Source organism: Oncorhynchus gorbuscha, linkage group LG06 (genome assembly GCF_021184085.1).
Source record: "Oncorhynchus gorbuscha isolate QuinsamMale2020 ecotype Even-year linkage group LG06, OgorEven_v1.0, whole genome shotgun sequence".
In the NCBI taxonomy this organism is placed as follows: domain Eukaryota; kingdom Metazoa; phylum Chordata; class Actinopteri; order Salmoniformes; family Salmonidae; genus Oncorhynchus; species Oncorhynchus gorbuscha.
Window position 1 is genome coordinate 15,370,003 of NC_060178.1, and position 20,960 is coordinate 15,390,962.

At 44.1% G+C, this 20,960-nt stretch overlaps 1 protein-coding gene across 1 annotated transcript in view; it reads left to right on the top strand.

Moving 5' to 3' along the window:
• Positions 1 to 20,960, top strand: part of LOC124037023 (metabotropic glutamate receptor 8-like) — a 202,594-nt gene that overhangs the window by 153,502 nt on the left and 28,132 nt on the right. Inside the window, exons 4-7 of the mRNA XM_046351643.1 lie at positions 1,263 to 1,398; positions 2,314 to 2,468; positions 2,627 to 2,764; positions 16,914 to 17,114. Coding sequence (XP_046207599.1) covers positions 1,263 to 1,398; positions 2,314 to 2,468; positions 2,627 to 2,764; positions 16,914 to 17,114 — 630 coding nt within the window. The remainder of the gene's footprint in view (positions 1 to 1,262; positions 1,399 to 2,313; positions 2,469 to 2,626; positions 2,765 to 16,913; positions 17,115 to 20,960) is intronic.

The following is a 20,960-nucleotide window of genomic DNA, read 5'->3' on the forward strand; positions in this document are numbered from 1 at the left end:
AAGGAGGGTCTGGATTATGTGTTCCCTGCACTGATTGATAGTGCTGCGATGTGGGGCATTCAAGGAGTATGTGGGGATGCTGCTTTCCTTCGATACCCCGGAGCTGGGGGAGTTCAAGGAGGTGAGAAAGAAGGCCATGTACAGAATATGTGTAAAGGTGTCCCATGCCTCTTCCCTGGAAGGGGTAAAATCGGCGAGGTGGGCGGGTGTGCTTGGTCCAGGTGCCTCTCCAAAAGGCTGTTGGCGATCATTATACAAACTGCCTATTGATAAGAGGACAGCTGACCTCCAATGGAGGGTAATACATGGAGCCATAGCCACCAATATGCATCTGGTACACCTGGACTCTACTGTTGGGGAGGGGTGTCCATTCTGTGCTGAGTCTGAATCTCTGGCACATCTGTTTTTACTGTGTCCCAGGTTGGTCGGGATGATTGAACTGATCACTAATTGGTTCTCAACGTTGGGAGAGGTTTTCTCTTCCCAACTGTATATATTTGGGCCAAAGTACAGGTTCGGTCAAAGGGGTGTAGTTGTGTTGCTTAATTTTGTGTTAGGGGCAGCAAAATTAGCGATATGGAAGACCCGAAAAAACAGTATTCGGGGACAGGGGTCTGTGGATGTGGTGGGAATGCTGGAGGGAATGTTGGCAGCGAGACTAAGGGTTGAGTTTGCCTATTATAAACTTGTCAACAGTATTGATCTGTTTTTGAGTATATGGGGTTTTCAGAGGCTGTTGTGTTTAGTTACTGTGGAGGAGGAATTGGAGTTGTTTTTAATTGATGTGTAACTGTGGTTTTGTATGAGTATTTATTGTGTGGTGGGCCCCCAGACCCAATAAAGATTATTTAAAACTCAAAACTCCCTCTCTCACCCTCTCTCTCTCTCATATTCACTCTCATTGGCTCTCTCTATGTCTCTCTATCTCGTTCTACTCAACACTTTCACATCTCCACCTCTTCACTCCTTTCTCTCTCCCAACATGTCTCCACCCCTCCATTGCTCTCTCTCCCACCCTTTCCTCACTCATATATCTCTTCTCCTTGCATCTCTTGCAAGCCCTCCACTTCTCTCTCTCCATCACTCTACCCCCCTCTATTTTCCTCCATTGTCCCCCCTATATGCCTACACTCCTCTTCTCTCTCATCCCCTCCCTCTATTTCCCCTTTTCTCTCACTCCTTTCCCTCCCCTGTCCACCCCATTACACTTCTTTCTCTCCTTCACCCCCCCTCTCTCTATCCACCTCTTCCTCTCCCCACAGGTGGCGTGTGCATTGCCCAGTCTCTGAAGATCCCCAGGGAGCCGATGCCGGGGGAGTTTGACAAGCTCATTCTGCGACTGCTGGAGACCTCCAACGCCCGAGCCGTCATCATGTTTGCCAATGAGGACGACATTCGGTGCGTGTCTCTGTCTCTCTCACACAAACACACCCACTCGCACCCACTCGCACCCACCCACTCGCACCCACTCGCACCCACTCGCACCCACTCGCACCCACTCGCACACACACACACACACACACACACACACACACACACACACACACACACACACACACACACACACACACACACACACACACACACACACACACACACACACACACACACACACACGTTCTCCTTTAGTCAGTACACTCTAGGCACCATCGAGTCAAGTACAGAGGGTTTATCCTCAATCAGTTAATCCACAAACTCCTCACTGTGGATTGAGATAACAATGTTTCGATTAACTCCAGGACACTTGGTAAAAGGGCCTTGTCTATGTGGTGCAGTGCCTTGCAATGCTGTTCCTTTCAGCACATAGGACTCAGAGGTTATCTCGACTTCATCTGATTAAGATTGAATTAGCCGGTGATGGTAATATGCACAGTTGAATGAAAGCATTCTTCCCGTACCTCTCACCTGAACACCTGCAACCCGAGGGAGGGAAACAACTCAATCCCCCATGCACCAGAGGGTAATAAGTCAACTCAGTTTCCCAAAATCCTGAGGACTAGCTAGAGCCATGCAGCTTTCCTAATATTGTTATATTAGGCCGGATCTCCCTGAGGTGGAACTCAGGAGGAGTTGAGAACTTTGGGAGAGGGTGACTTTGCAGGAATCAAAATTTTAATATGGCTTTGTTTCACATTTACCCATTTAAAAAAAAATTCATATGGAAGCCATCAGGCTTGCAAGCTTAGATAGATCATTGGAAATATCGGAAATGTATCTCAGATTGGATGATGCTGCAGTTGGGGTCGAATCCATACAGTAAAGTGAATTTCACTGAATCTAAATGTAACAACTTCCTTATTCTTTTTCTCACAGCCGTATCCTGGATGCGGCCAAACGCAACAACCAGACGGGTCACTTCCTGTGGGTGGGCTCAGACAGCTGGGGCTCCAAGATCTCCCCTGTGGTCCAGCAGGAGAGAGTGGCAGAGGGGGCCGTCACCATCCTCCCCAAGAGAGCCTCCATAGACGGTGAGAGATCAGGGATGACTGAGCCTCGCTGACCGTGCCCAGCAAACAATGGGGCATAATGGATATGTTTCTAGCACTGTGAGATGTACAACCATTATGTGTTATGAAGTGTGGCTGTAACCTGAAGGTGAAATACGTTTATATTGTCCTTATCCCAGCCTTCGACCGTTACTTCCGGAGCCGTTCCCTCTCCAACAACAGGAGGAACGTGTGGTTCGCTGAATTCTGGGAAGAAAACTTTGTGTGCAAGTTAGGGATGCATGGCAAGCGACCTGGGAGCCCCAAAAAATGCACAGGTACAGCATGTTCTATCTTATGTACTGGGACTGTGGGTGTTTTGGGGGGAGGAGGGCATAACTGGAAAAGTATTCACTGAAAATACTTGTTCAATTGTGGTAACAGAAACAACCCTAACCTTGGCTACCATTTCCACACAAGAGGGAACGTCATTGTCTGGGGACGAGGTACAGAAGAGAGAACACCATTGTCTGGTGACAAGGTACAGAAGAGAGAACACCATTGTCTTGCGACGAGGTACAGAAGAGAGAACACCATTGTCTTGGGACGAGGTACAGAAGAGAGAACACCATTGTCTTGGGACGAGGTACAGAAGAGAGAACACCATTGTCTTGGGACGAGGTACAGAAGAGAGAACACCATTGTCTTGGGACGAGGTACAGAAGAGAGAACACCATTGTCTTGGGACGAGGTACAGAAGAGAGAACACCATTGTCTTGGGACGAGGTACAGAAGAGAGAACACCATTGTCTTGGGACGAGGTACAGAAGAGAGAACACCATTGTCTTGGGACGAGGTACAGAAGAGAGAACACCATTGTCTGGTGACGAGGTACAGAAGAGAGAACACCATTGTCTTGGGTACAGAAGAGAGAACACCATTGTCTGGTGACGAGGTACAGAAGAGAGAACACCATTGTCTTGGGACGAGGTACAGAAGAGAGAACACCATTGTCTGGGGACAAGGTACAGAAGAGAGAACACCATTGTCTTGGGTACAGAAGAGAGAACACCATTGTCTGGTGACGAGGTACAGAAGAGAGAACACCATTGTCTTGGGACGAGGTACACAAAAGGACATACCCTCGGACAGCCATTGAGTCTGCTACTGGAGAGTATCTGCATCCAAATTCTCCACAGACCCGAGCCCTGCTAGTGTGGATTACCCAGCCAATCAATGCAAATGCTTTTGATAGGCAAGATGTGATGGATGTTGGTGGGAGGTGGAGGGAGTGTTGTGCTGTTGTGAATCGTGCAGTTGCTTGTTCTTTTACGTGCGTATAGTATGGATTATTAAGGTTAATTGTCCTATGACCTATTACAATTTACTTTGATTATCTCAGCCTTCCTGCACCAAGTCTAGGCTGACTCATACCTCCAGTTATAGCAATGTCATTTCATCCCACTGGAACGCCACATTCAGTATCTAGGGGAATATGTGGGGAAAAGGGTGGCTGATGTTTGAAATGGGAAACCGTATGTGTCACTCTTCTGATGTAAGTGCCTGAGGCAGAAACAACCATATTACAGACATGCTGTATGACAGAAGATGTGGATTGCATGTGTTTGTGTTGAAGATGTCTGGAGACAAAGGATCCACACGCTCTGTGTGTGGGTTGTTTCTTTTTGTGTGTGCGTGTGTGTGCGTGTGTGTGTGTGTGTTTAGGAAGACTTTATGTATGTTGTGTTGAATGCATGATCTATTGTAATAATAACATTTTCAGTCATAAAACGCTGTTCATGCGCCTGTGCAATTGTTTTTTAGTAAGTGTGTGCATTTTTATTTGGTTTTGTATGTAGGATGTGTGTGTATTAATGTGGCTGCGTTTGAGATTTTTCTCGCCCCAAAAACTCTGTTTGTGTCGGGGGTATGCTGAGACAGACGGCTGTCCCTAGCCCGTATTCCAGACAATGCTTATTGTTCTGACACGGTGACTTGAAGTAATGAGAATAATTATGGTGCTGTCGTCTCCGTGCGTCGCTCTTTTGTCCAATCCCTACCTATCTCTCTCTCCTTCCCTCTCTCTCTCTCCTCCTTCCCTCTCTCTCTCCCTCCTTCCCTTCCTCTCTATCTCTCTCTCTCTCCGTTTCCCCCTCCCTCCCTCTCTCCATCCTTCCTTCCTTCCTTCCCTCCCTCTCTCTCTCTCTCTCCGTTTCCCCCTCCCTCCCTACCTCTCTCACGCCCTCTCTCCATCCTTCCCTCCCTTTCTCTCTCTCCGTTTCCCCCTCCCTCCCTCCCTCCCTCCCTCCCTCCCTCCCTCCCTACCTCTCTCTCCCTCTCTCCTTCCTTCCTTCCTTCCTTCCCTCTCTCTCTCGCTCTCTGTTTCCACCTCCCTCCCTACCTCTTTCTCTCCCTCCCTCCCATCTTACCTCTCTCTCTCTCCCTCCTTCCCTCCCTCTCTCTCTCTCTCCCTCTATCCCTCCCTCCCTCCCTCTCTACTATTTATCTGCAGTAGGATGCACACAACGCTCCAGTGCTGATAGATTCAACAACACACAGCCAGATCGACTGATAATTATCAGAATTTTTAAAGGGGAGGCATCAAATCATGACAGCGTGACAAAAAACGCAGCGCATTCTGTCACGTAACAAAGCAGATACGTAGTGATCCAGCGAAAGCATCACACACTAACTTTGGTGTGGAGGGAAATTATAAAAAGTCGTCGCACTTAAGCCGACTGAGTGCGACAGCCAGATCAGCCCGAGGGTTGTTCCAAAGTGAATTCCACATCACATAGCTTAGCACGTACACCGCTTGTCTGCTGAGAGTTGCATTGTGCTGACTACAATGTCCCCACTGTGTGGGGGCGAAAAAATGTAATCCTTGATGATTTTGAGGAGTTTTCTGGAGCACAGGCACTTTGGGACAAATCCTTTGGAACATGTCAGACACGCCAAACAGGATGTGGGAAATGCGCGGTGAGAGTAGCCAGGCAGCAGGAGGGCCGAGGAGAAGAACACAAAAACAACAATCTCAGCTTTCCAAAAATACCCCCTGTATCATACAGTATCCCCTTCCATTATGAAGCTCATGTCATTTTGCCTGAGCAAGGTAGTCGGTCTGAAAGCCGTTTGCCCCTGTCAGAAAGTCGGTCTGAAAGCCATTTGCCCCTGTCAGAAAGTCGGTCTGAAAGCCGTTTGCCCCTGTCAAAAGCACTCCAGGCTTTTTTGCTCTATTCTTTCCCATGTGTGAGAGTGAGGGTAGCAGCTTGAATTGATTTTATTAGCAACTGGAGAGTGAGTTTTAGTGAGGAGAGGAGCTGTATCCCTTATCTGGAGCAGAGTAATCATGCAACAAAACAAACGGCTGAATCAGCACTGCCTCTGGTCATCGTCCACCTGTGTGTGTTGTATGTACTTCTTTTTTGGTGTATGGCCATTGCAATATCACAAAATACCTCATCCCTCTTTTAAACCTACAAAGAAAATAAGTGCTGACATACTAGAGAATGCATGTCGTGTTCATGTGATTAAAACCAGGTGTTTGAGGACATATACAGGGTCTATAGAGAGTCTACCCTTGGATTTCTTCACATTTTATTGTGTTACAAAATGAGATTAAAATGGATTGAATTATTATTTTTTGTCGCCGATTTTGATATGGCAATGTGGAAATACTCTGTAATAGAAGATATATATATATATTTTTTTAGATGAATGAAAAATAAAACAGAGCTGCTGTGAAGGAAGTTGTCAAGGAAGTGAGTTTGTGTTTATACAGGACCTCCCACCTCCACCTACCGTCAACCAATCATGTCATTGTGGAGCTCTACGGAGCCCTCCGCATTGTTGCAAAATTTGGGAGTTGATTTGGCCTCTGCAAGCCTCCGGAGGCGCCACAATTACATCACACCCTCTGTACGGAGCTTCCGGACTGCAATGCTGGATCAAGCATAAATGAGCTTCAAAGTTTAACCATACTGTAATGTAAAGTGCCAATACACAACCACAGATGTACCCACCTGCTTCTTATGCAGTTAAACCATGGAGTGTTTCCCCTATACTATTATGTTGGGCCACCCGCCTAGCCTCCACCCACTTCCAGCCAACCGCTATTGGCCACCGGGAAACAGATACCCTGAGGCAGAATGTTCAGTCACGAACACACCCTTAATAGCACTTGTGTAACAGCTGTATTGTTTCTCCAGCCTCGAGGCAACAAATACAGAACAGAAGCCATAGAAGTCCCTGTAAAAGAGCTGTTCTCCAGTGGGAAATGAGAAGAGTCACAGCAAAGGAGTTTCGGAATCAACACACACTTATGCTCTAAAAGGTGGTACACAATCCACTGCAATGTGATATAATGCAGAACTAATGGGTCGCTTCAGAGGCGAAAATAAGTTGTTTTGTTCCGTGTGTGTGTGTGTGTGTGTGTGTGTGTGTGTGTGTGTGTGTGTGTGTGTGTGTGTGTGTGTGTGTGTGTGTGTGTGTGTGTGTGTGTGTGTGTGTGTGTGTGTGTGTGTGTGTGTGTGTGTGTGTCAAGTAGGTCAGGTATGTTAAGTGCACTGTTAGATGGTAATTGCTGTTGCTCATAATTTAGTACCTCTTTTACTCAGTTTGACAGTATCTTGCAGTGATGATGACATTGAATTATCACTTATATTATTAACACTTATCTTTTCTAGTGGAGGAGAGGGAATCAGAAATGAATTCGCATCGAGTGCATTCGGAAAGTATTCAGACCCTTTTTCCACACATTTAGTTACAGCCTTCTTCTAAAATGTATTTTTTTTAAATCTATCTACACACAATACCCCATAATGACAAAGCGAAAACAGGTTTTTAGAAATGTTAGCCAATGTGCTAAAAATAAAAAAACAGATCAATTATTTTTTTAAGTATTCAGACCCTTTTTCCGAAACTCAAATTGAACAGGTGCATCCTGTTTCCATTGATCGTCCTTGATATGTTTCTAGAACTTGATTGGAGTCCACCTGTGGTCAATTCAATTGATTGGACTTGATTTGGAAAGAAACACACCTGTCTATATAAGGTCCCACAGTTGACAGTGCATGTCAGAGCAAAAACCAAGCCATAAGGTCGAAGGAATTGTCTGTAGAGCTCCGAGACAGGACTGTGTCGAGGCACAGATCTGGGGAAGGGTACCAAAACATTTCTGTAGCATTGAAGGTCCCCAAAAACACAGTGTCCTCCATCATTCTTAAATGGAAGAAGATTGGAACCACCAAGACTCCGCCCGGCCAAACTGAGCAATTGGGGTAGAAGGGCCCTGGTCAGGGAGGCGACCAAGAATCCGATGGCCACTCTGACAGAGCTCCAGAGTTCATCTGTGGGGATGGAAGAACATTCCAGAAGGACAACTATCTCTGCAGCACCCCACCAATTTGTCCTTGATGGTAGAGTGGCCAGACAGAAGCCACTTCTCAGTAAAAGGCACATAACAGCCTGCTTGGAGTTTGCCAAAAGGCACCTAAAGGACTCTAAGACCATGAGAAATAAGATTCTCTGGTCTGATGAAACCAAGATTGAACTCTTTTCCTGAATGCCAAGCATCACATCTGGAGGAAACTAGGCACCGCTCACCACCTGGCCAATACCATCCCTAGGGTGAAGCATGGCGGTGGCAGCATCATGCTGTGGGGATGTTTTTCAATGGCACGGAGGGAAAGATAAACAGAGCAAAGATCTGTGAATACCTCATACTGGGGTGAAGTTTCACCTCCCAACAGACAATGACCCTAAGCACACAGCCAAGACAATGCAGGAGTGGCTTCGGGATAAGTCTCTAAATGTCTTTGAGTGTCCCAGCCAGAGCCCGGACTTGAACCCGATCAAACATATCTGGAGAGACTTGACAGAGCTTGAGAAGATCTGCAGAGAAGAATTGGAGAAACTCCCCAAATACAGGTGTGCCAAGCTTGTAACGTCATACCCAAGAAGACTTGAGGCTGTAATCGCTGCCAACTGTGCTTCAACAAAGTACTGAGTAAAGGGTCTGAATCCTTATTTAAATATAATATTGCATAGGGAATTGTGTGTAGATTGATGAGGGGGGAAAGTTATTTAATCCATTTTAGAATAAGGTTGTAAAGTAACAATGGTCTATAAATGGTCTATAAATCACAGTAAGTTAGGGGTAAATGCCCCATTTGGTCGATACATCACAGTAAGTTATGGGTAAACACCCCATTTGGTCGATACATCACAGTAAGTTAGGGGTAAACACCCCATTTGGTCTATGAATCAGCATTTCGCTACACTCTCATCTCTACCATGTGTATGTGACAAATAAAATTTGATTTGATTTGAATCACAGTAAGTTATGGGTAAACACCCCATTTGGTCTATAAAGCACAGTAAGTTAGGGGTAAACACCCCATTTGGTCTATAAACCACAGTAAGTTAGGGGTAAACACCCCATTTGGCCTATAAATCACAGTAAGTTAGGGGTAAACACCCCATTTGGTCTATAAATCACAGCGAGTTAGGGGTAAACTCCCCATTTGGTCTATAAATCACAGCGAGTTATGGGTAAACACCCCATTTGGTCTATAAATCACAGTAAGTTAGGGGTAAACACCCCATTTGGTCTATAAATCACAGTAAGTTATGGGTAAACACCCCATTTGAGAATCACTTGAGGAAAAATTAGAACATGCTTTATGGCTCTATGGGGGTGGTCTTGAAGGGCCACAGTCATTAATTGTAATGAATTAAGATAATGAAATATCTTACAGACACAACGACCCGAGGTCAGAGGGCACAGTGTCTGCATTCCATCATGGCATTTGTGCGCCCTAGGTGATATTGTCAGTGTGACTCTGTTGAGCTGTAGACATGTTTACAGTCCGTACATCTAAGCACCTCATTTCCCACCAGATAAGTGTGTCCCTTTTTTAAAAGCAAACCAATAACTTAATTATACCCTCCTACCACCCACTCAAGCAAATGAAACTGAATGAGGAAATCAATGCAATTACTGAAGATAGTTTTTCTCCTCCTCCCCAACTTCGTCCCTACTGTGAATGTCATAATCTTTTCCACTGGCTAGTAATGAGCACATAGTCAAAAGAAACAATTAAATATTCCATAAATACAGGTAGGCTTACTATTTACAGTAACAAGTGTCCAACACGATTGTCATGACAACAATGCCATGGAGTATTTTACCTTGTTTTCGGCCACAGCTGTATCACATCTTTCAGTTTCACTTTCCTTATTATACAACAAACACACTTGAGCTTGAAATGTTCACGGCACAACTACTTCTTAATTTCCCCAAAAAGTACGAGTTACTTTTTGCAGTATACTTACACACTCTCATTTTTTAACCAATAAGTAAGCATAGCAAAGTAACCATGAACAAGACTGGTAAGAGGTTCAACCTACAGGACCTGAATCAGTGCAGACTGCCCTAAGACAAAGAGAGCAGGCTGATGTCAATTAGACTTAGATTATAAATATTTGATTACAGACTTCTGCTTTCTTGCACTTTACCTCAGCTGAGCAAAGTAACCCATTTGTCTCCTCTTTTCAAAACGGTTGCTACTGTTCAATTCCCCTTCAAAGATTCATAATACATAATGCTTTAGAAATTCCCTGAAAGAGGTTTGCAGTCACATGAAAGCTTAATCTTGGCATCCGTTTCATCCTGCCCATTTGATGAGACATCTTTTGCACTCTCATGAGCTTGATTCCAAACATATCCCGATCAAACGCGATCTTGACAAAACTCTTCCCTCTCTAATGCCCTGGCTTCTTGATTTGAAAGCAGACTGAAAGTCAGGGGAGGAGTCGCCTTCTTTTGGAGGCTGAAGATGGAGGCTAAGAGCACAGCACCTTTTGGAAAGGACACTTTTTGTTCGGGGTTTTCTTCAAAGTCTTAAATGGCTGTGTTATCTTCCGCCAAACATCTTCCCAAGGTTGCCATTAGTATCAAAGACCCACTTTGACATTCTCCTTTGAAAGTGATGGCGAAGCAAAAGAGCGAAATAGTTTATAATAGTGAAGAGCATAAGAAATGTAGTGATGTTTAGAGGTTCTGCCACATGCCAATATCTTTGAGGAGATAGTCCTGGTCAGCCTGCCTTATACTGGATATTAACAGTCTACATTCAGTGGATTGGACAGAATGATAGGGCTTTTAAGGCTTTGGAATGGATACCCTTACATTGACATGTTTTCTAGGTCTTGTATAGGCACTCAGTAAAGTAAGACGGTCAGTTGTGGGAAATGGATCGTTTGCAGTGGACATCTCTGATCTAGCCCCAACATCTTGGACAGAGTGCAGTCGTAAAAACAATGAACCCAGATAAGAGCGGAAAATAACTTGTGCCGGTAGTTTCTGAATATTTATTAGGGGGACAGAAGCTTAGTGTCGTGCCAGTGTCCTGCCAAATTCCTCAGGGCTGCTTCCTCATTGCCAAAAAATGTGTGATCTGACCCGGATATGCAAATACCCTGCCTGATTTGCATATATTGTTAATTGGAAATGTATAAATTAGCTATGCAGACACAAAAAGGAAAACCCCAATTAACTCCCATCTTCCTTCTCAGCTGTTGTAGTTGGCTGCTGTAATTCAAATAGACACATGTCAAATAGACACATGTCAAATAGACACATGTCAAATAGACACATGTCAAATAGACACATGTCAAATAGACACGTGTGTGGCAGCGAAGGTGTCTAGGCCAGCGTGTAATTGCACGCTTGTTAGTTTAAAGCCTTTCTAAATATCACATTTTTTAATGAGGGAAAATAGAAAGTCATTGGCATAGCCCATGTGAATGGAATGATTTATCAGAACAGAACCATGTCACTCAGGCATGCCATATGGGCTGCTCAGTAATTGGACCCCTCTCTCAATGATTAGGCCAAATTTGTATGTTCATTATTAGTAGATCATATTACACTCCTAGTTCCTCGGTTAAATCATCCAAAGGACACATTCTCCATTCTGACCCAGAGAATGACAACTGAAACATCGGCAGCGTAGCCTAGTGGTTAGAGCGTTGGACTAGTAACTGGAAGGTTGCGAGTTCAAACCCCCGAGCTGACAAGGTACAAATCTGTCGTTCTGCCCATGAACAGGCAGTTAACCCACTGTTCCCAGGCCGTCATTGAAAATAAGAATATGTTCTTAACTGACTTGCCTGGTTAAATAAAGGTAAAATTAAAATAAAATAAATTTCATGCAACATGTTGTTGCCTTGCGTATACTAGCTACCGGTAAATCCTGACCAGATAAGAATATAGATTTATTTTGAAAGTGAATGACTGTGGCAATGAGTGAACTTCACATCATCTTAAACGTTGCTCCACAACCCAGTGACAATGCTCAGTGATGAGCAGGGATGTGTTATCTTGATTAAATTGTTTCAGGACAATTTTGCATTAGATAGAGAGGCCAGTTGAGGTGTAGACTCTCGCTTTGTGCTCAATAGTTTTCCATTTTTCACAACAAATGTTTTTTAATTATGGTCTGTGTGCTTACTCACAGTGGCTGCTCTGCTCACTCTTAATGACTCTAACCTAAACAGCTCATCAACCTTAATCAGGAAAAATGAAGACATTGCTTTGAGTAAAAGCGGAACACTGCCTTAAGGGCCATCCACAACAAGGACAATAATTATAACGATAGCTAGAACACTACAAAAATAAAATAAAAGTTGTTCTATTCAAGTGAACAGCAGCGTCCACACGACGTGGAGAATGATAACAGTAGTTATCGTTAGGATCACTTTCAGAGCAACCTTTTCCCTTTCCCCCCAACAATACAACGTCAACAACCAATCAAAAACTAGTTCGATTGAAGTGTTCTAGGTTCTAGGTACGTGAGGAAAATCCTCTCGGAGGGGAGAGGAGGGAAGTTTTCCTAAATAACTGGGCATGTGAGAATAATGGCAGCCATATTAATTATAGGACGACTTGGGAGACTGATGATCCATGACAGAGAGAACATCTCAGTGTTGGCTTCTGTTAAGGCTGATACATCCTGGCAAAATACAGCATCTGAGAGTCCTGTTAATACCTTTCTGGACCTTGTAAACTGTCTAGAATACACCCATAACTTATCAGAATGGTTGCATAATCAGGCCTAGGCTGTATGCAGTTATTTTGGCATGAAACATGCATTCAAAACAGGACGTTTGAGCTTTTATTCAAATTAGCCTACATTTTACAGCCTAGACAATAGTTTGCAGACAAGTGACAGGGTAAGGCAAGTTTGCATAGACTTAGGTTGGAGTCCTTAAAACCTGTTTTTCAACCACTCCACACATTTCTTGTTAACAAACTATAGTTTTGGCAAGTCGGTTAGGACATCTACTTTGTGCATGACACAGATAATTCTTCCAACAATTGTTTACAGACAGGTTATTTCACTTATAATTCACTGTATCACAATTCCAGTGGGTCAGAAGTTTCCATACACAAGGGTGACTGTGCCTTTAAACAGCTTGGAAAATTCCAGAAAATGATGTCATGGCTTTACAAGCTTGATTGGCTAATTGACATCATTTGAATCAATTGGAGGTGTACCTGTGCATGTATTTCAAGAGCTACCTTCAAACTCTGTGCCTCTTTGCTTGACATCATGGGGAAATCAAAAGAAAAGAAAGATCTCAGAGAAAAATTGTAGACCTCCACAAGTCCAAATGCCTTAAGGTACCACATTCATCTGTACAAACAATATTACGCAAGTATAAACACAATGGGACCACGCAGCCATCATACCGCTCAGAAAGGAGACACGTTCTGTCTCCTAGAGACGAACGTACTTTGGTGCGAAAAGTGCAAATCAATCACAGAACAACAGCAAAGGACCTTGTGAAGATGCTGGAGGAAACAGGTACAAAAGTATCTATATCCACAGTAAAACCGGTCCTATATCGACATAACCTGAAAGGCCGCTCAGCAAGGAAGAAACCACTGCTCCAAAACCGCCATAAAAATGCCAGACTACGGTTTGCAACTGCACATGGGGACAAAAATCGTACTTTTTTGAGAAATATCGTCTGTTCTGATTAAACAAAAATAGAACTGTTTGGCCATAATGACCAATGTTATGTTTGGAGGAAAGATGGGGAGACTTGCAAGCTGAAGAACACCATCCCAACCATGAATCACGGGGATGGGGGCATCATGTTGTGGGGGTGCTTTGCTGCAGGAGGGACTGGTGCACTTCACAAAATAGATGGCATCATGAGGAAAGAAAATTATATGGATATATTGAAGCAACATCTCAAGACATCAGTCAGGAAGTTAAGGCTTGGTCGCAAATGGGTCTCCCAAGCGGACAATGACGCCAAGCATACTTCCAAAGTTGTGGCAAAATGAAGGACAACAAAGTCAAGGTACTGGAGTGGCCACCATAAAGCCCTGACCTCAATCCTATAGACAATTTGTTGGCAGAACTGAAAAAGCATGTGTGAGCAAGGAGGTCTACAAACCTGACTCAGTTACACCAGCTCTGTCAGGTGGAATGGGCCAAAATTCACCCAACTTATTGTGGGAAGCTTGTGGAAGGCTACCCGAAACATTTGACCCAAGTTAAACAATTTAAATGCAATGCTACCAAGTACTAATTGAGTGTATGTAAACTTCTGACCCACTGGGAATGTGATGAAAGAAATCAAAGCTGAAATAAATCATTCACTCTACTATTTATTCTGACATTTCACATTCTTAAAATAAAGTGGTGATCCTACCTGACCTAAGACAGGGAATTTTTTACTAGGATTAAATGTCAGGAATTGTGAAAAACTGAGTTTAAATGTATTTGGCTCAGGTGTATGTGAACTTCCGACTTGAACTGTACATTGAAATATTATTGCCAATTGTCACTATGACATTGAACACACCCTGAAGCACTGAATGGTCTATATTACTGCCTTGTTAGTATCCCTACGGTGTGCAGTAGGATGCTTTGATTGACAGATGTAAGCTACTGTAGAACGATACACTATAAACTTTCCTCTAGTGTGGATGCTCGCTGACGTTTTATAGTTATGTATAATTGATCATTATAGCTCTCGTTATAGTTATCGGCCTTGGTGTGGATAGCCATTTAGCCTGTTTGGTAGGCTGCTGTCTCATCGATTGATTTGCCACAGACTGAGCATGGCTGCAACCCTTTGACTCCACATTCTGCCAGGTATAGATGCTATCTCCCTCAGCTTCACTCAGTTTTCCCCAACCTGGCTAGTTGGTCAATTATATCCTAGATAGACCTATATACCCACAGTAGGTGGGGGTGCAGTTGGTTTCATTTCTAGTAATGAGAAGTACATGACTAGAATTCTATCATTTGGAGTTGAGATTAGTGCATACTAATGAAGGCTGGGCATGTTTCCTACAATTTTGTCTGCTTAGTTTCGTCTGTGTATTCTACAACAAAGAGGAATCTTGCAGGACAAGGCCAGACTTAGAAGCATATCATTATTATTGCCGCGTCGACACATTTCTGACGTTAGCAATAAACAATGGGGAGTATAACGATAAGCTATTCATGTAATGTTCAGGCTTGTCAGACCAGACGTGTCGTATTTGCCTTGACGTTGGAGTTGTTGGTCTTTTCCTCGATTAATCTCATCACACAAGACTATCTCTGTAATTAGTTTGTCATTTATCTAATTTTCTAATCTATTTGAAACATAGTGAGGCCCCCCTGTGCATGAGAGAAAATGGGAAACAGAAACTAGTCAGTCATGTTGAGAGGGAATTAAATGTGTCCTTATAAGTGATGTTTAATTGAAACGTCAGAAACCGTGATTAAGTTGTCTGTGTATTGCCGCACATTATTCAATATGATAAAGGGATTTCATCTCCTGTGTACTATCGGCTAGCCTCGTTACCAAACACACAGAGGCAAATACACCCTGTGAGGTTTTCTCTTCGTCTAGTGAACTGTGTCCTAGAATAAAGCTTACGTTTTTCTGGTGCTGTAAGATGGGGATTCTGTTTTATGAAGTTTGTTTTGCTGGTGCTGTACGATGGGGATTATGTTCTATGAAGTTTGTTTTGCTGGTGCTGTACGATGGGAATTCTGTTTTATGAAGTTTGTTTTGCTAGTGCTGAACGATGGGGATTCTGTTTTATGAAGTTCGTTTTGCTGGTGCTGTACGATGGGGATTCTGTTTTATTAAGTTCCGAGTTAACCCCTCTTGTGTAATCGTTTTTTTTTTAATGTGAGACCCATTCTTTAGAGCAGCAGTGTGATATATTATGTAGACTTTTTCATTTTCCAGGGTAATTTGCAGATGTCTCAAATTGCTCATACTTGTAGATTAGTACTAATGATTCAGGTGTTCTGGAGTAATTCCCTCAAGGCAAACTAATGATTAGCAAACTTGGACAGTGCAAGTTCAGTATGTGCATACTGATTCATATAGAACTAAGTTTCCTACAAAACAAAGTTTCCTACAGAAGTAAGTTATAGCACATCAAACCAGTTATGGAAAATATGGACTTTGTCCAAACCCTATTTGTCTGATGCAGCATGTTTAGTAAACTGGACAACTGCCCCACACCTTGCTGTCAGGTAGTCGTGATTAAATGTACATTTGAATACGTCTTCACATCTCACATGCCACATAGTTTTCTTATGACAAGGAAATAAATACTGGCCCTTCCTACAATCGTGACTACTGAGCAGCAACATCTTTCAATTTGAGTATGAACTGTGCAAGTCATGCTCCAATCATGCTGGGTCTACAGACAAGTAATCAGTCTTTCCTGCTGTGCCAAATGCCTCCCTTTCAGACAGATCTGTCACACCAAGAGCTTCTATCAAATTTCATTGAATTTAATTTACAAGGGCCTATTAATGCAAAGATGTCAAGATCCTTGAATGAGGGCTTGCTCGACCATAGTTCAGCACACACTTTCTTTAAACTTAATTTCTCTGTTTGTTGCCAGAGGAATCTGAAGGAAAGTTTGAGAAACATAACAATGGCTATTTTTTTTCCACTATTCTATTGACTAGTAGACACCTAAAACATAATGATTTGCAGTGGGTCATGTACATGACTTAACTGCTGCTTGTAGGGAATGGGAATTGAAATCAATGTAATCAAAAAGGTGAATTATTTTGTTTCCAGTGGGTCCGACGTCCTCTTAATTACAAGCCTACGTACAGTAGGATACAAAAGATTATTTGAAATGCTAGTGCTGTCTGCATGTGCCTAAAGTGAAAATGGTTGACAGTTACATTGTGATATGTATGTATTGTGACATGTTATATTAAACTGTGAGATGTAATCATTCATACAAGGACTGTGTGAAAAAGTCAGGGATATTCATATTGAATAGATCACGAACGTGGGAGTCTTAAATATTGACTGCCTTATTCTTCAATTCACACCTACTCAGTACAACTGCCGAACACTGGACTAATTTGACAGTCAACGACAGAACTGTCTATTGAACAGTGGCATTTATCTTACTGTTGTTCTCCTCTTGTCCAGGACTGGAGAAGGTGGGCCGTGACTCAACCTATGAACAGGAGGGGAAGGTACAGTTTGTGATGGATGCTGTATATGCCATGGCCCACGCCCTACACCGAATGCACCGGGAGCTCTGCTCAGGGTACCCAGGCCTGTGTCCACGCATGGCCAACATTGACGGCAAGGAGCTACTGACCTTCATCAGGGCGGTAAACTTCAATGGTAAGGACCCTTTTCAACACATCATCACCATCACTGTTATCATCTTCATCATCATCATCATGTGGCATACACTTTTCCAACTTTCATTCTTCCTCATTACATTACCATATGATTGTTATGGAACCTTCCCCTACATTTCCATTATTGTCTCACTCCTTTGTTTCTGTTTCATTGTCGTTATACCCTCTACAGACACTTCATTCATTACTGCAATTCCCCCTCCTCGAGCACCTGATCATTTATTCATCTCTCAGCCTTGACCTCTTCATTTCTCCAATACTGTGTTTTGGTTAATCATGTCACAAGACCTTACTTTTTCATCAAATTATCCAGCACCATCCTCAGGCAATTGCTTTAATTGTTTGTCTAATTCTCATTTCTGGAAAGGCTTACTAAAATAAAGCGTAAGATCCAGGTCATGTGACATGATTAACAAAAAACACTAATAAAATGCCCTCTCCTAATAAAATGCCCTCTCCTCTTCTTTATTTAACTAGGCAAGTCAGTCACGAACAAATTCTTATTTTCAATAACGGTCTAGGAACAGTGGGTTAACTGGCTTGTTCAGGGGCAGAACGACAGATTTTTACCTTGTCAGCTCAGGGATTCGATCTTGCAACCTTTCACTTAGTAGTCCAATGCTAGCAACCGAGATCGAGGCTACCGGCTACCTCCTCTGCTCTTCTCTCTTCACTCTTCTCCTCTGCTCTTCTCTCTTCACTCTCCTCCTCTGCTCTTCTCTCTCCACTCTCCTCCTCTGCCCTTCTCTCTTCATTCTCCTCCTCTGCTCTTCTCTCTTCACTCTCCTCTGCCTTCTCTCTTCACTCTCCTCCTCTGCTCTTCTCTCTTCTCTCTCCTCTGCTCTTCTCTCTTCACTCTCCTCTGCTTTTCTCTCTTTACCCTCCTCCTCAGCTCTTCATTCTCCACTCTCCTCCTCTGCTCTTCTCTCTTCTCTCCCCTACTCTGCTTTTCTCTCTTCCCTCTCCTCTGCTCTTCTCTCTTCACTCTCAGCAGGTAGCCTAGTGATTAGTTCATTGGACTAGTAACCAAAAAGTTTTAAGATCAAATCTCCGAGCTGACAAGGTACAAATCTGTCGTTCTGCCCCAGAACGAGGCAGTTAACCCACTGTCCCTAGGCCGTCATTGAAAATAAGAATTTGTTCTTAACTGACTCCGCTCTTCTCTCTTCACTCTCCTCCGATCTTCTCTCTTCACTCTCCTCTGCTCTTCTCTCTTCACTCTCCTCTGCTCTTCTCTCTTCACTCTCCTCCTCTGCTCTTCTCTCTTCACTCTCCTCTGCTCTTCTCTCTTCACTCTCCTCTGCTCTTCTCTCTTCACTCTCCTCCGCTCTTCTCTCTTCACTCTCCTCCGCTCTTCTCTCTTCACTCTCCTCTGCTCTTCTCTCTTCACTCTCCTCCTCTGCTCTTCTCTCTCCACTCTCCTCCTCTGCCCTTCTCTCTTCACTCTCCTCTGCTCTTCTCTCTTCACTCTCCTCCTCTGCTCTTCTCTCTTCACTCTCCTCCTCTGCTCTTCTCTCTCCACTCTCCTCCTCTGCTCTTCTCTCTTCACTCTCCTCTGCTCTTCTCTCTTCACTCTCCTCCTCTGCTCTTCACCCTTCACTCTCCTCCTCTGCCCCTTCTCTCTCCACTCTCCTCCTCTGCTCTTCTCTCTTCACTCTCAGCAGGTAAGCCTAGTGGTTAGTTCATTGGACTAGTAACCAAAAAGTTTTAAGATCAAATCTCCGAGCTGACAAGGTACAAATCTGTCGTTCTGCCCCAAAACGAGGCAGTTAACCCACTGTCCCTAGGCCGTCATTGAAAATAAGAATTTGTTAACTGACTTGCCTAGTTTAAAAAATGTACTCTGTGCTTCTCTCTTCACTCTCCTCCTCTGCCTTCTCTCTTCACTCTCCTCCTCTGCTTTTCTCTCTCCACTCTTCTCCTCTGCTCTTCTCTCTTCACTCTCCTCCTCTGCTCTTCTCTCTTCACTCTCCTCCTCTGCTCTTCTCTCTTCACTCTCCTCCTCTGCTCTTCTCTCTTCACTCTTCTCCTCTGCTCTTCTCTCTTCACTCTCCTCCTCTGCCCCTTCTCTCTCCACTCTCCTCCTCTGCTCTTCTCTCTTCACTCTCCTCCTCTGCTCTTCTCTCTTCACTCTCAGCAGGTAAGCCTAGTGGTTAGTTCATTGGACTAGTAACCAAAAAGTTTTAAGATCAACTCTCCGAGCTGACAAGGTACAAATCTGTCGTTCTGCCCCTGAACGAGGCAGATAACCCACTGTCCCTAGGCCGTCATTGAAAATAAGAATTTGTTCTTAACTGACTTGCCTAGTTAAAAAAATGTACTCTATGCTTCTCTCTTCACTCTCCTCCTCTGCTCTTCTCTCTCCACTCTCCTCCTCTGCCCTTCTCTCTTCACTCTCCTCCGCTCTTCTCTCTTCACTCTCCTCCGCTCTTCTCTCTCCTCTGCTCTTCTCTCTCCTCCTCTGCTCTTCTCTCTTCACTCTCCTCCTCTGCTCTTCTCTCTTCACTCTCCTCCTCTGCTCTTCTCTCTTCACTCTGCTCTTCTCAATCCACTCTCCTCTCTTCACTCTTCTCCTCTGCTCTTCTCTCTTCACTCTCCTCTGCTCTTTTCTCTTCACTCTCCTCCTCTGCTCTTCTCTCTCCACTCTCCTCTGCTCTTCTCTCTTCACTCTCCTCCTCTGCTCTTCTCTCATCACTCTCAGCAGGTAAGCCTAGTGGTTAGTTCATTGGACTAGTAACCAAAAAGTTTTAAGATCAAATCTCCGAGCTGACAAGGTACAAATCTGTCGTTCTGCCCCTGAACGAGGCAGTTAACCCACTGTCCCTAGGCCGTCATTGAAAATAAGAATTTGTTAACTGACTTGCCTAGTTTAAAAAATGTACTCTGTGCTTCTCTCTTCACTCTCCTCCTCTGCTCTTCTCTCTTCACTCTCCTCCTCTGCTTTTCTCTCTCCACTCTTCTCCTCTGCTCTTCTCTCTTCACTCTCCTCCTCTGCTCTTCTCTCTTCACTCTCCTCCTCTGCTCTTCTCTCTTCACTCTCCTCCTCTGCTCTTCTCTCTTCACTCTCCTCCTCTGCTCTTCTCTCTTCACTCTTCTCCTCTGCTCTTCTCTCTTCACTCTCCTCCTCTGCCCCTTCTCTCTCCACTCTCCTCCTCTGCTCTTCTCTCTTCACTCTCCTCCTCTGCTCTTCTCTCTCCACTCTCCTCCTCTGAACTTCTCCCTTCTCTCTCCACTCTCCTCCTCTGCTCTTCTCTCCACCTCTGCTCTTCTCTCTTCACTCTCCTCCTCTGCTCTTCTCTCTCCACTCTCCTCCTCTGCTCTTCTCCCTTCTCTCTCCACTCTCCTCCTCTGTTCTTCTCTCTCCACCTCTGCTCTTCTCTCCACTCTCCTCCTCGGCTATTCTCTCTTCTCTCTCCTACTCTGCTTTTCTCTCTTCACTCTCCTCTGCTCTTCTCTCCTGACTCTCAGCAGGTAGCCTAGTGGTTAGTTCATTGGACTAGTAACCAAAAAGTTTTAAGATCAAATCTCCGAGCTGACAAGGTACAAATATGTCGTTCTGCCCCTGAACGAGGCAGTTAACCCACTGTCCCTAGGCCGTCCTTGAAAATAAGAATGTGTTCTTAACTGACTTGCCTAGTTAAAAAAAAATACTCTGTGCTTCTCTCTTCACTCTCCTCCTCTGCTCTTCTCTCTTCACTCTCCTCCTCTGCTTTTCTCTCTCCACTCTCCTCCTCTGCTCTTCACTCTCCTCCTCTGCTCTTCTCTCTTCACTCTCCTCCTCTGCTCTTCTCTCTTCACTCTCCTCCTCTGCTCTTCTCTCTTCACT